This window comes from Ctenopharyngodon idella, chromosome 20 (assembly GCF_019924925.1).
Source record: "Ctenopharyngodon idella isolate HZGC_01 chromosome 20, HZGC01, whole genome shotgun sequence".
Taxonomy (NCBI): domain Eukaryota; kingdom Metazoa; phylum Chordata; class Actinopteri; order Cypriniformes; family Xenocyprididae; genus Ctenopharyngodon; species Ctenopharyngodon idella.
In genome coordinates, this window is record NC_067239.1 from 16,153,769 (window position 1) to 16,168,789 (window position 15,021).

The following is a 15,021-nucleotide window of genomic DNA, read 5'->3' on the forward strand; positions in this document are numbered from 1 at the left end:
CAATCATGTGTTAAAGTTTGAACACATCTCAAATGCTTCTTGAAGGTGTGCAGTCATTCTCTATACTATATAAAGACTGAGCACTTAATCAAGAGCTCCAGTAGAACACTATAAAGGGCACATAGAGTGAACACTTGGGCTAATAAGTAATTTGGAGTGCAGCTCCTGCTTTGCAGCTGCATGGAAAACATGTACTGTATGCATTCTTACGTGGCATGTTTATGGAGACACAGGGATCAATGGGAGCTGAGGAACCTTGAGGGTCAGATCTGTGTATTACAGAGGTTTCCTCTGTCATTCTCAGTCCTACAGGAATATAAAGCACATTGGTTCACAATTGAGAATGAGTCCTTTTAAAGGGATAACAAATTAATTTGCTTACCCTCATATGGTTTCAAACCTGTATGACTTTCTTTCTTCTGTGCAACACAAAAGGAGGATTTTTTACTAAATGTCCAAGCTGCTTTATTTTCTATCCAATGCCCGGTTTACACCTAGTATTAAGATGCGTTTTGGTCATTTGGATCACAAGTGGACAACGCTAAATACAGGTGTAAATGGGGTCTAAAACGTTTTGAGCTTGTCCACTTTTGCCCACTTCCAGAGGTAGTTGAAAACGTATTTGACCGGATTGCTTTCGTAGTGGAAACTTTGTCGGCTGAAGACCCAAGTTTGGTTTGAAGACAAAAAATATACCAACCACAGTGTTCTCTCACCATTCCTGGTTTCTAACACACACTCACCGCATTTGCCGTGGTCTTGCGGCTGTCAGAGCAGAAACGAAAGCTGATGCTTTGTGTTTTTCCGTTGTCTCTGGGCACGTTCATATGTAAACTGCGCAAGCTTTTTGGCCATTAGATCAAAAAATATAAAAAAAAAAAAAAAACGAACAAATGACAAAACTAAATAGCAAAATTACTAAAACATAGACTAAAATTGAAATTAAAACTGAGATTCAAATTATTAATAAATGCTGTAATAGTATAGAATTAATACAGTGGTACAAACAGCCACTGTTCACTTTCATTATATGCAAGAAAGTATCTTTAATTAAAAAAAAAGAAAAAAAAAGAAGTGTTATTAAAGACATGGTGAGTGAACAGTGACAGAATTTGGCATTCACTCTGTTACATCTCACAATAATGGCCCTTCATACACACAAACACCACCTGGCATATTCTAAAAAGAGTTAATCTTCTGCAAGTGATGCAGATACAAGCTGATCAAGTACTGAATCTCTGAAAGTGTTTCCAGAGCTTGATCTGATGCTACTCATGAGATATGATTTAGATCTTCAGTGAAGATGGTCTGATGAAACTTGATTTTAAACCACTCATCCAGGTTGTGTGAGAATTTTTCTTCAAAGCTGCTTCTCCTGTCCTCCACCTCTTCATCTCTATTTTCTGTTATCTCCCACTAGTTCATTCCTCTCTCTCTTCCTGGCATTCCAGAGCCAGAGGGGGAAAGATAAGAAACCGCTGTGGAATTTTAAAACGCATACTCACAAACAGATAACGAAAATTATTCTTGCTTCCCAGTGCATATGCAAAAAATATTTCCCACATTCCTCTCATCAGTGTCAACTTTTATAATGCAATGTATTATATAAGCTGCTGTTCTGTTTGTTTTGTGTATGTGCTTTAATCCTAGCCGCTATCTGGAAAAGTTTTATGGACAGGTTAATATAACACTGTAGCCACACTTCCTTGCTTAGTTTGTAATCTGTTGCTTTAAAGTATTTTTTCAGTATTTTCTGATTGTGTTTTAACAGGGCTTTGCCACGTAAGACTACACCCCGTACACCACGCATCATCTCTGATTCGGATATCCAGGGCTCCAAAGATGCTGTCATACAAGACCTGGAGAGGAAACTACGTTTCAAAGAGGAGAGACTCAGCAATGGACAGCAGGTACTGTATATGTGTGAAATGTTTGGATTACTAAAGAATTACAGTAGATCATTAATAGTACTACCATACTAGCCTTACTAGCATTACCATATTGAATATAATGTAAAGTCTAATCAATAACACAAGCAGTCATGTTTGGGTGTATTTGGTAATAAATTTTCTTTTTTTTAAAGTGTTAGTTCACGCCAAAAATGTCAAAATGTCATAATTAACTCACCCTCATGTTCTAAAACTCATATGACCTTCATCTGTGGGGCACAAAAACACAAAAGAATTGAATTTAACACTGCTCTTTTCCATACAATGAAAGTAAATTGGTACCAGTTCTATTTTAGTATTATTTATATACTATTATAGTATTGATTTAATATTTTGAATTCATTTTTTCTATATTTTCAGTTTTCATTTTAGCAATTTTGTGTGCTTTTGTCATGTTTTTTAAATATTTATTTCATATTTTATTCATTTTTATTTTTTTAAATTTTATTTAATTTAGCTTTTTTTTTTTTTTTTTTTTTTTTTTTTTTTTCAGTTTTAGTAATTTTACTAGTTCAGCTTAATTCAACTTTAGTATAAGTTTGTTTTTCATTTAATAATATATATATATATTTTATTTTATTTTATATCAACTTTATTTTTATGCTGTTGTAAGGGTGGACCTACTACAGGGGTTCAGGCTGTAGGGTTGCCAAGCGACTAAAGAAGCATTATCAGCAAGATGGCAGAAAACTGTACATTTCTTGTCTATAACCACCCACTGCAACTTATACCAACGATGGAAATAAGCACAGTTATAATAGAAAAATATGTGGGAGAGCGTTGCTACAGTGTGACATTATTGTATTGCAATAGGGAGCACATTAATTTTAATACTAAATCAAAACTAGTTAGCACATCATTTGTAATAGAAAGGGTTTAATGACAATATCTGATTATGGTTACACTTAAAATAATCACAAAATAGATGTATGAGATGATAAAATCATATACCATTAATCGTACCCAGCATGTATGTCAAAAGTTACCTGAGAGATAGAGATAGAGAGTGAAAGAGAAAGAGAGAGAAAGAGAGAGAGAGCCAGAGAATGCCCAAGAAAAGCCAAGAATCAAAGAGACAGAGCAACAGTTACAATCTTCTTTTATCCCTTCCTTGACCATGTGACTGAAACCCAAATGTGAGACATTCAAACTGACCAATCAGAAGATTAAAACTTCCCCCACTGTACTAAAGGTGTGACAATTTGTAGACCCCCGATGTATATACATTTTGGCCTACAGGCCTTGATCAACTTCAACACCTTTGTGCCTTCCAAATGGCCCTTGTAGCAAAAGAGAGGGGGTTGAAACAGTAAAGCAAATGTCTTTGTTCATTTTAAAATATCTTTAGATATTTTCAATCTTACACTGTAGATCTCCAAAAATGACAACTCAAGTCGAAAGATGAGAGAATAGACCCTAAATTAAAAGTAAATTAATTTGACTAAATCCACCATAGCTCTTAAATCTCATTTGCACTTCAGTGTATTCCAACTTCCAAAAAAAAATTGTGATGTTAAAAAATCATTTTGTAATCTTTCATTCTTACAAAATACACATAATAAATGGAGAAAATTACCTTCCACCACCAGCTCCTCCAAATGAAATTGCCACTCGCTGTAGAAGCTTTAAAGGTGCAGTGTGTAAATGTTAGCGACATCTAGCAGTGAGGTTGCGAATTGCAATATAGAGAAGCTACGGTGGCCAACACAGTACAAAGATGTCGTCTGAGACAGCAGAGAGTAGCCAGTCAAGCAAACGCGCTCTGTAGAGTAGTTTGTCCATTTAGGGCTACTGTAGAAACATGCCAGTGCAAAAAGGGGACCCTTACGTATGTAGATAGAAATGGCTCATTCTAAAGTAATAAAAACATAACAGTTCATTATGTAAGGTCTTTATACACCACTGAAAAACTAGTTATGTATATTATATTGCATTTCTGTCAATAGATCCTCCATGTGTTCAGCACGACTAATAGCCTTGAATTCACTAGTATAGGCGACCAAATAATCATAATGCTTTTGCTTGTGTGAGTGTGTGTTTTCTCACACACTAACCCAGGCTCTGACAGATTAATCCTGCTTGCTTTCAGAGGTTAACCTATGAGGAGAAGATGGCTCGCAGGCTGCTGGGCGCTGACAATGCCGCTACAGTGTTTAACACACAACAGGTGGAGGAGGAGCCAGTTACACAGGTACACACACACACACACATACGCACTTACACAATGTCCCCAGTGTCACAGTAAACAAAACAGTTGTAAATAATTGGCTGGCTTTTTAAACATGGGTTATAAACAAAATAGATATCCATATGCACACTTTTTCTAATGACTACGAGTGTACCACTTGGCAGTTGTATGTCATTTAAAGCATTGTGGTTTGCCTGTGTGCTTGTAAATGCGTCTTAATTCAGCTAATGGCTACAAGCTCTTGCATGTGCTTGTACATATGCACTGGGTATGTAGTAAAGTGATGTCATTTTGGCAAGGAGAGTGTGTCGGCAAGGCCTTTTGGTGGTTTGTGAGAGCAGGTAAGTTCCTAAAAACAGGATTATCAGCACAACCTCAAACAACACTCATTGAAAGTAATGTGTATGACTATGCACTTTTGCGCAATAGGTGTGTATTTGCACAGGATGTGACATCATCCTCAACCCCCCCTGCCTGTTTTCTGATCTCTCTACAGGAAGGCAGCTCTGCTGACTCAGATTCTGTCCCTCAAAAGGTTATTTATTCTCATCCTGTCTATTACAAACATCATGCAGCAGCCTGTCTGTCCTCCTTACATTTCGCTTTTCTCTGAGTCTGTCTCACTGCTGTATTTCCCTTTGCTTCACCTCATGAGACCACCCCTGATTGTTTAATTGCCTCACCCCTCTGTGTGTGGCCACCCCCATGTTTTGGCCAGTCACTACTGTATGTGATTGTGTGTTTACTCTATCCACTATGTTTTCTTATGTGTCTCTGTTTATGGAATATCTGAGTCGTGAGTAAGCATCGCGGTCAAGTTCTTGACGGCAATGTGACAGTGATGACTATTGTAGTCTCTGGGAAAATCATCAAATATGGAGATTTACAATCTGCAATCTTTCTGATCAAATAAGCAGTGTATTCAGTGTTTGAATAAAACCAAACTCCTGGGGGGGTCCAATAATTGGAAGAAAGTAGGTTGCATGACCTCAGCATATTGTTCTATAATTAAATATTTTATCCACAGGCTTCATTGTATTTTAGCTGTTGTAAACAGTTTGCTGATGAAGATACATTTTGATATAGCCTATATTTTAAACTTCATGGAGTCATATAATTGGTTTTCTTTCTTTTGTCGGAAACAACAAATATAATGTTAATTTATCACAACTTTTATATTAATTGAATTGTTAAAGGCCACATAACTTTTAGTTGTATGTATCTATTAAAGGGTTCTTCTCATTTTCCCCATAGAAATGAATGGGTAACTGGTAACCAGGATTTGTTTTCCCTATAAGTAACCCTAATATACTATACAATGCATTACTGAATATATCAGTGATGGAAAGAACTGTGAACTTGATTTTAGAGATATCAAGTGTTGCTTTGAGTGGGACTAGGGGGTCTGTGTTCCTGAAAGGGGACCTATTATGCCCCTTCTTTTTACAAGATGTAATATCAGTCTCAGGTGTCCCCAGAATGTGTCTGTGAAGTTTCAGTTCATAATAACTCACAGAAAATTTATTATACCATGTTGTAAATGCCCATTTTTGAGTGGAAGGAAAAACATGCTGTTTTCATGCATGTGTCTTTAAATGCAAATGAGCTGCTGCTCCCCACCCCACTTTTTAGAAGAGGGCGGAGCCTGTACATCTCAGATACTCTGCCAAAAATGTACAAAACATCTGTTTTGTTTTGATCATCATCTCTATCTCTGCCACGCTCATGTGCCATTGCAATTATTCATCATCATGAAAGTTAATTATTTGCATGCTTTTTAAAGCCATAACAGTTTAAACTTCTGATATGTGGTTTACTGACCACACACTTTTGAAGCATGCGCACAGAAAGTTGGCTGTCAGACGGTGTGTCCTGTGAGTATTTAACTGATTTCTCTTACATGTCTTTTTGCAAGGTTATGTTAAAAACGCACAAAGTTCACAGACACAACCAACTGTTAAACGCTTTGATAAGAATACATTTCTTACTTGAAGGCTTCTGTTAAATGCTCTGGCGAGGAGATAAACAGGGCGGACTGTGTACAGCTCACTGAGGGGAGAAGAACTGCTTCAGAACTGCTTGTTTGGAGAGACTGTTTATGATTTATGGGGATTATAAAAAAGGAGTGGGTGAATTTTTACCATTATAGGCTGGTTGTTTACACACACTGTGGACACACATCTGTGTTCAAACACCTCATAAAACTGAATTTTGCATAATAGGTCCCCTTTAAAGCACCCCTGTAATTCAAACACTGTGTAATTTTTTTGGGAGAAAGAAGTCTCTTATGCTCACCAAGGCTGTGAAATATGTTGTGGAAATTCACAATATGAATGCAACCTACTAATCTGACTTCATCACGGACAATTCAAACAACTTCCAGTTGTCAATATATAATATAATAAAAGAATATACTACAGTATCTTGAGGTAATTCTGCATTCTACAAAGATATATGTACATTTATATCTTACAGCTAAGAAAAAAATTATGTCACTCAAGTCTTCTTTGGTTATACTGATCTGATGATTGGTTCGTGATGATTAAGCACTTTTTTGGTAAGTCTAGCATGTGATGTATATAGATATATAGTACATGGTCTTTGACCTTAGCATCATTATGCACTTCTGAGGCCATTACATAAAACATTTCCATCAAAAAAATTAGAATTTAAAATAACTGTTTTCTGTTTAAATTTATTTTCAAATTGAATTTATTCCTGTGATGCGAAGCTGAATTTTTAACGTCAGTGTAATAAGATCCTTCAGAAATCATTCTGATATGCTGATTTTCTGCTTTCTTATTATTATCAATGTTGAAAACAGTTGAGCTACTTAATATATTTGTGGAGACATGATTTATTTATTTATTTTTTTTCCAGCAATCTTTGATAAATAGAAAGTTCAAAAGATCAGCAATTATTTGAAATATAAATCTTTTATAGCATTATAAATGTCTTTACTGTCACTTTTGTTAAATTTAATATGACCTTGCTGAAAAAAGCATTAATTTCTTTAAACTCCAAGTATAATACATTTTCCCATTTAATACACTGATACTAAGGTTAAATGGACATGAAATAGAATGTGAGTTGAAATTATTTTATCCACTAAATATAAGTAACTTTGCAACTGTATGTCTACTAACTTTAATTAATTGGCAACTACATGTCAACTAACTCTTATTAGAGTATTAGTAGACTGTTAAGTTAGGGTTAGTAGGATAAGTTGACATGTAGTTGCAAAGTTACATATAGTTAGTAGAATGTCTAAAGTGGGCTATTGAATATCAAAATAATTAATACAGTTATTTGCTTTTTACAGCAGTCAATTATGCAGTTTAGCGATGGCGATCATTATACAAAAGCATATGGTCATCGAACTGGTCAATCATCATCATATGTTCCAGTGAGCTGTGTAGCAATTTTGAATAATCCATGATTTGTTTAAGATCTTGAAAAGGAATTTAAAAATGTGAAAAATCTGTGCTGGGTGTCTAACATCATCATGTGTCATCATGTTATTGCTAACTGATCAGGCACTGGAGACCGCATGCGTCTGCTTCGCACATTTCCTACCCTCGAGTGGAGACACTAAAATGCACATGCTTCTCTTCCTCTGAACTGTGGGAAGTGGATATGCTGTTAATGTTGTGCCATAAATTTAAAGTGTGCTTGGAGCTCAACACACGTCCTTGGGCAAATAGCGGTTGTCTGTGTGTTTGCATAGGAAATGTGCGTGTGTGTGTGTGTGTGTGTGTGTGTGTGTGTGTGTGTGTGTGCTTTTAGGAGGATGTGGCTGGACGTGCAAGAGAACTAGATGGAGAGGGTGCGTTCGTTGTCTACATATGTAGTTATGATGGTGTGTGTGTTTTCTGCAGCTGTGTCTTAAACCTGCAATTATTGTTGTGATGTGTCATCAGCACACACTTTTCTCCAGATGTTCCTTCTGGCTGCAGAGTGGAATAAAAAGAAACAGAAGACAAGAAACAGACCAGATGAAAGAGCAAAAAGAATGAAATAAGAGTTGGATACAAGACTGAATAGATTATAGGGCACAGTGATGAGAGGATGTGTGCTTGAATGAATAAAATGAGTGATTGAATGAGTTGGTAACTTGAGGAGAAGATCATAAATTAAAGTCTTTGTGTTTGTTTGTGTGACAGGAGTATAAAGTGTCCAGCTTCGAGCAGCGCTTGATCAGCGAGATTGAGTTCCGTCTGGAGCGCTCGCCTGTCGAGGAATCTGACGATGATGTTCAGCATGATGAAGATGCACCCGGAGAGGTTGCACCGTTCTTCGATCAGAAGCTCAAGCATTACAAGGTCTTTGAGGGCATGCCTGTGACCTTCAGCTGCAAGGTCATTGGAGATCCAAAGCCAAAGGTGAGAGGTCATCACATGCATATTTACATTTCATGTTGCTTATAAGCAGATTCTTATGAAAGTGACTTTCTCAGCAGCTAGTTAAGTCTTAAAGCTTATTACATTATAGGTTATAATCAAGTTATCCCCAATATTTTAGCATATTTTTAATTCAACTTCTGATATACCATGTGGAAAAAAGTATACAGTTTAAGTTTTTGCAGTCAGTACTTTTTTTTTTAAATTCAACAAGGACACAACAAATGGATCAAAAGTGACAGTAAAGACATCTATAATGTTACAAAGATTTCTATAATGCTATGCTTTTGAACTTTATATCTATCAATAAATCCTTAAAGTATCATGGTTTCCACAAAAATATTATCAATGTTGAATACAGATGTGCAGCTCAATAATAAATGTTTCTTGAGCTGCAAATCAGCATATTAGATTTCTGAAGGATCATGTGACAGGAGTAGTGATGCTGAAAGATCGGCTTTGTCATCTCAGGAATAAATTACATTTTAAAATAGAAAACAGTTATTTTAAATTGGAATGATATTTCACAATATTACTGTTTGTACTGTATTTTTGATTGTATAAATGCAGCCATGGTGAGCATTAGAGACTTGTTTCAAAAACATTTAAAAGAATCTTACCGAAAAAAACAAAACCACAATGTCTTTATTACACACCAGTTACTTAATGGTTATTTTTTCATAATATAACACATAATATAGTCTTTCTATTACAGTCTATAGCTTTATCATGTATATTTTTCTTTAGATTCAGTAGAGGTTTCCTGATAATTTACTCACCCCCATGTCATCCAAGATGTTTATCTTTCTTTCTTCAGTCGAAAAGAAATTATGGTTTTTTAGGAAAAACATTACAGGGTTTTTCTCCATATAGTGGGCTTTAGTGGGGTACAACGGGTTGAAGGTCCAAATTGTTTCAGTGCAGCTTCAAAGGGCTCTACACGAACCCAGACAAGGAATAAGTGTCTTATCTAGCGAAACAATGTCATTTTCTGAAAAAAATAAAAATATATATACTTTTTAACCACAAATGCTCATCTTGCACTGCTCTGCGATGCGCCACGCATTACGTAATCACGTTGGAAAGGTCACGGGTGACGTAGGCGGAAGTACCGCGGTAGGGCGAAAAACCATCTTATTTCTCTTCCAACTTCAAAATCATCCGACATCATTGTTTTACTTTTTTTTTTTTTTCGCTTTGTAGACACTGGATCGGTACTTCTGCCTACGTCACACGTGACCTTTCCGACGTGATTACGTAATGCGTGACGCATCGCATCGCAGTGCAAGATGAGCATTTGTGGTTAAAGTTCATAAATTTTTATTTTTTTTAGAAAGTGACAGATAGTTTAGCTAGATAAGACCCTTATTCCTCGGCTGGGATTGCGTAGAGCCCTTTGAAGCTGCATTTAAATTCAATTTGGACCTTCAACCCGTTGGTAACCATTGAACTCCACTATATGGAGAGAAATCCTGGAATGTTTTCCTCAGAAATCTTAATTTCTTTTCGACTAAAAGAAAGACATAAACATCTTGGATGACATGGGGGGTGAGTAAATTATCAGGAAATTTTAATTCTGAACTGAACTAATCATTTAAGGGTTTGTAGAAGAGAAGAGACTGGAAAACTGGGATTGGTGGTGGAGTTTATCATCTGTGACTAGGCTGGTTTCAACAGAATCTCTGCTCTACTTCACTTCTGAGATTCCTGCCATATATGGCTGTGTCGCGTTCATTGTGTGTCTTTCTGACTACCATGAGACCACTGTAATGACTTTGTGATGACAGCAGACTTAGTAACAAGAGCGATGATGAAGAGAAAAAGAAAGGGACAACAGTACAAGCTTTGGAGTGTTGCATAATCATGTTTATATCTGTGTGTGTTTGTAGGTGTACTGGTTTAAGGACGGAAAGCAGATTTCAAAGCGCAGCGAACACTACCGTATCAGCCGTGATCCGGACGGCACATGCTCCCTGCACACAGCTGCTGCCTCACTAGATGATGATGGGAACTACACCATCATGGCAGGCAACCCAGCGGTGAGATATTCACTTAATATAATACACAAGACATGATTATACTGGCATAGTTAAACATTGTTGGAAAGATTGATTTTGACTAAGATTGATTTGTTGAAAAGATTAATTTTAAAAGTATGCTCAGTGTGCAAATTTAACTTACTGTTAATTCTATATTACACTTTTTGTTGGTTTTGTTTTTGGTTTTCAAACATTTGGAACTGATTCAAACTGATGAATTGTCTGTGGTTTTACACATGCAATACAAGAGCATGCATTTCTCAGAAAACTGAAGACTAATCATCCGGCAAAGTTGCAAAAGGCAATATTTTTGCAATAGTTTTTTTACTTACAGTAAAAATTAACTTAATTTGTCAATGTTAGTTTTGCTATGGAAAATATGATACATTTTATCTGAGTTTGATCTCATTTGATAGCTCTCTCACATACACACACACACACAAACAAACACATACCCACCCCCTCACTCAAGTGGCTAGTCAGCTTGACCACTGTTTTGGTGGAGACGGATAAACATCGGTAGTCAGGGGGAAGTGACTGACCCAAAGCAAGAAATTTAGTACAGCCTTTGGAAGGGTCAAGATCTCGATCTCTCTCTCTCTCTCTCTCTCTCTCTCTCTCTCTCTCTCTCTCTCTCTCTCTCTCTCTCTCTCTCTCTCTCTCTCTCTCTCTCTCTCTCTCTCTCTCTGTCTCTCTGTCTCTCTCTCTGTCTCTCTCTCTGTCTCTCTCTCTCTGTCTCTCTCTGTCTCTCTCTCTCTGTCTCTCTCTGTCTCTCTCTGTCTCTGTCTCTCTCTCTCTCTGTCTCTCTCTCTCTCTCTCTGACACAGACAGGGTTTTCATGTTTTATGGGGACAATCCATAGACATAATGATTTTTTTTTTTTATACACTGTACAAACTATATACTCAATGATTGGGTTATTTTAACCCAGCGGTTGGGTTAAATGTTTGCCCAACGTGCTGGGCAGTTTTATTTAACTCAACTATTGTTTAAAATTACTATATGTCAGCCACAATTACTAGAGGCATCAATAATAATCAAAAGGTGAACATTTATTAATAAGCAATTTAATAAATGATTGTTTAATTATTATTCATTAAACTTAAGTTTAATAAATGAACATTTATTAATAAATGTTAATTTCCAGCATACTTTGGGTATTGCTTGCATTTTAAGCAAGCAATACAGTAATTTTTAAACAATAGTTAAGTTAAATAAAACTACCCAGCAGGTTGGTCAAACATTTAACAGAATCGCTGGGTTAAACCAACCCAGTTGCTGGGTTTGTCCATTTTCAACCCAACTTGGGTTGTTTTAACCCAGCATTTTTAGTGTACCCCTAAACCTACCCATCACAGAAAACTTTCAGAATTTTTACATTTTTAAAAAACATCACTTAGTATGATTTATAAGCGGTTTTTTCTCATGGAGACCAAAAAATGTCCCCACGAGGATTTCAGATATTGCCATCTTTGTGGGGACACACACTCACTCATTCACACTCACTCAAGCACAGAGACACAGAGAGAGACACACAAGCTTTCCAACATTCTAGCATTGATCATAAGAAAAGCTCAACAGGTACTATGGGCTTCTTTACTTGTCTCACTATATCTTCTGTCTTTCTCTCTTAGGGGAGAGTGAGCTGTACTGGAAGGATGATGGTTCAGGCTGTGAACCAAAGGGGGAGAAGTCAGCGCTCCACACCTGGACACATCCGCAGGTATACAAGTAATGCTATTTCTAAACATACACAGCCAGTGGATTACAGCAGGTCCAGAATCAGGTTTGCTTTATGGGAAAAGCACTAATAGAGGGTGTGCCCCATGTAAAGGACACCTGTGCATTTTGGACAATGATGCAAGGACAAAGTCTTTTGTGCAGAATAGAATATGTGAATTCTTTTCAAAGGGTGGGGTTTCCTCTAGATTAGATATAATATATCTTGCCATTCGGGCCTTTGAGGCCTTTATATATTTGATTGACAGTCAATAGTCTCTGAAGGCAGTGCGGTGCGCCAACCTATCATTCAGTAATAAAAGCAGATATGATTCACTTTACATCAAGTAATCAGAGCTGCTCTCTTTTGTTTTTCTTTCCACAAATATAGTGCACTTTGGTTTCCTGTTACTTTAATTTATTCTCATGTTTAATTCTCTTTGTTTCCATGTGTTTTTGATAAGACGCCTTTTAGGTATGTTATATAAACTGTATTTCCCCCCTTTCTTCTTAAAATGGTAATTTTAGCCATTCTTACCTTGACCTTCTCTACTGTATTAAAGGGTTAGTTCAACCAAAAATGAAACTTCTGTCATTAATTACTCACCCTCATGTCGTTCCACACCCGTAAGACCTTCGTTCATCTTCAGAACACAAATTAAGATAATTGTGATGAAATCCAAGAGGTTTTTTTTATTTCCATAGAAAGCAACAAAATTTACCACATTCAAGGTCCAGAAAGGTAGTAAAGACATGGTTATAATAGTCAACGTAACTACAGTGGTTCAACCTTAATGTTATGTAGCGTCAAGAATACTTTTTGTGCGCAAAAACAAAAATAATGACTTTATTCAACAATTTCATCTCTACCCTGTTAGTCTTACGGGTTTAGAACGACATAAGGGTGAGTAATTAATGACAGAAATTTCATTTTTGAGTGAACTAACCCTTTAAAATCCTACAGCAGTGTGAAGTCATTTTGGCAGTCTGTTTGATAAATTAATAATTACCAAAAACATTAATATACCACCCTGTTTTCCAATCTGATGTAGTGTTTTTAATTAGTATGCAATTTTTTTTTATTAAATAGTTTACCATATTTACATGTATTGATTATGTAATTGTGATATTTATTTAAAAACACATAAAACATCCACAGTGAAAAGATAAATATAATCAGTAAAGAGGCAGCAGCTGATAGAACCTCTGTTTTTTCCTCTTTCTCCCAGACCACGCTCAAGGTCCAGAGACAGTGGTGATGAGAATGAGAACATTCAGGAACGTCACTTCCGCCCTCATTTCCTGCAGGCCCCCGGTGACCTTATTGTGCAAGAGGGTAAACTCTGCCGCATGGACTGCAAGGTAACTGCACAAACACTTAAACACCATCAATGACCGTAGTGACCATAATGCTGCTTATTACATGGTTACTTCACAAATAAATAAACACATGGGCATTACAGAGGCTGGAGGAAACATTCTGTGTGATATCTGGGAAAAGTTCCCTCCCTCTGCATTCTGTAGGAAAGAAAAAAAGCTTAAATAAAGTTGATGTTTCATCACTTCTAAATTGATGAATAACCTCGAGTGAAAAGCTGGAATTATCCTCCGTTTTCTCTGTCTTTCTCCTGTTATTGAGTTTTCTTCTTTCTCTCAGATGTGTTTCCATTGGCTTACCGCTGTCTCTAAAGACTGTCCTCTCTATCCTTCCTTCCCTCCCTCTGTCTCTGCTCTGTTTTGTTTGTCCCACATTTCTTTGTTTCTCTTCATTTGCCGCCTTTCTCATGACATATTTGGGGGAGCATCAAAATAAAGCGTTAGCAGATATTAAGAATTATTAAGGGGCTTATTAATTAGTTAATAGTTAGTAGAATGTCTAAAGTGGACCATACCAACTTCTTTCTAAAAAGAACTTCAAACCTCATACAAAATGAATTAAAAAATAAACCATTCATATAATATTTAGCTGCTCAGTTTGACATTTTATTAAGGCATATTGCATCCTTTCAGTGACCATTTGTTAAAAGAACACAAATTGAAAATTTAAATTGTTTCAGGCTGCTCTCACTTTTTTCCTCCCCAGTTTGGATTCATTCTACAGTACCTCTACTTCTTATCTGGTCTATTTCTTTCTCTCTTGTTGTCGTCTAACTGTAGTATTACATTTTTTCTGTACCGCTGTCCGTGTCTGGCTGCGAACTGCATATGTCAGAATAAAGGCTCACTGTGCCATAGAGGGATTCACACGCTATAAAAAGACCCTGATCAGTAATGCACTCATGCACAGAGCCCTTAATGTCAATGGTATTTATAGAGCTGATTCTTTTTTTTTTTTTTTTTTTTTTTTTTTTTTTTACTTTGGCTTTGAGGCTTTCTAAACGTTCCAGGCCACAAATGTCCCTAGATGCAGTTCAGTCGGTCTAAAATCAAAGTGCTTTTTCCCCCCCCAGTTTTCGTTTTCTGCTTTTTCACTTATACAGCCTGTTCTTTCAATAAAAGTCATGAAAACACTCAAGTCAGCTGTAGTGATATGCATGATGGACAGTGTTAGCATCACGCAGGGAATATGCACACTCAGGGGAACGGCACTTGAGCAGTGTGTTCGCAAATGTCATAAGCGTTCTCAGGAACATCACAATAAACGCAGATGGATAAACAAGCATCTCAGTCCATCTCTCGGTTTCATGCGTGTAAACATAAACACAGCAGGCACATTCACTGGTGGT

At 36.6% G+C, this 15,021-nt stretch overlaps 1 protein-coding gene across 4 annotated transcripts in view; it reads left to right on the top strand.

Moving 5' to 3' along the window:
- palld (palladin, cytoskeletal associated protein) overlaps positions 1-15,021 on the top strand; it is a 100,764-nt gene that overhangs the window by 79,610 nt on the left and 6,133 nt on the right. For 2 of the 4 annotated variants that reach the window (XM_051873975.1, XM_051873977.1), the window contains 7 exons: positions 1,772-1,910; positions 4,039-4,140; positions 4,634-4,672; positions 8,301-8,519; positions 10,427-10,576; positions 12,211-12,299; positions 13,525-13,657. In XM_051873975.1, the coding sequence (XP_051729935.1) occupies positions 1,772-1,910; positions 4,039-4,140; positions 4,634-4,672; positions 8,301-8,519; positions 10,427-10,576; positions 12,211-12,299; positions 13,525-13,657 (871 nt within the window). The remainder of the gene's footprint in view (positions 1-1,771; positions 1,911-4,038; positions 4,141-4,633; positions 4,673-8,300; positions 8,520-10,426; positions 10,577-12,210; positions 12,300-13,524; positions 13,658-15,021) is intronic. The other 2 variants (XM_051873976.1, XM_051873978.1) reach the window with 1 other exon arrangement.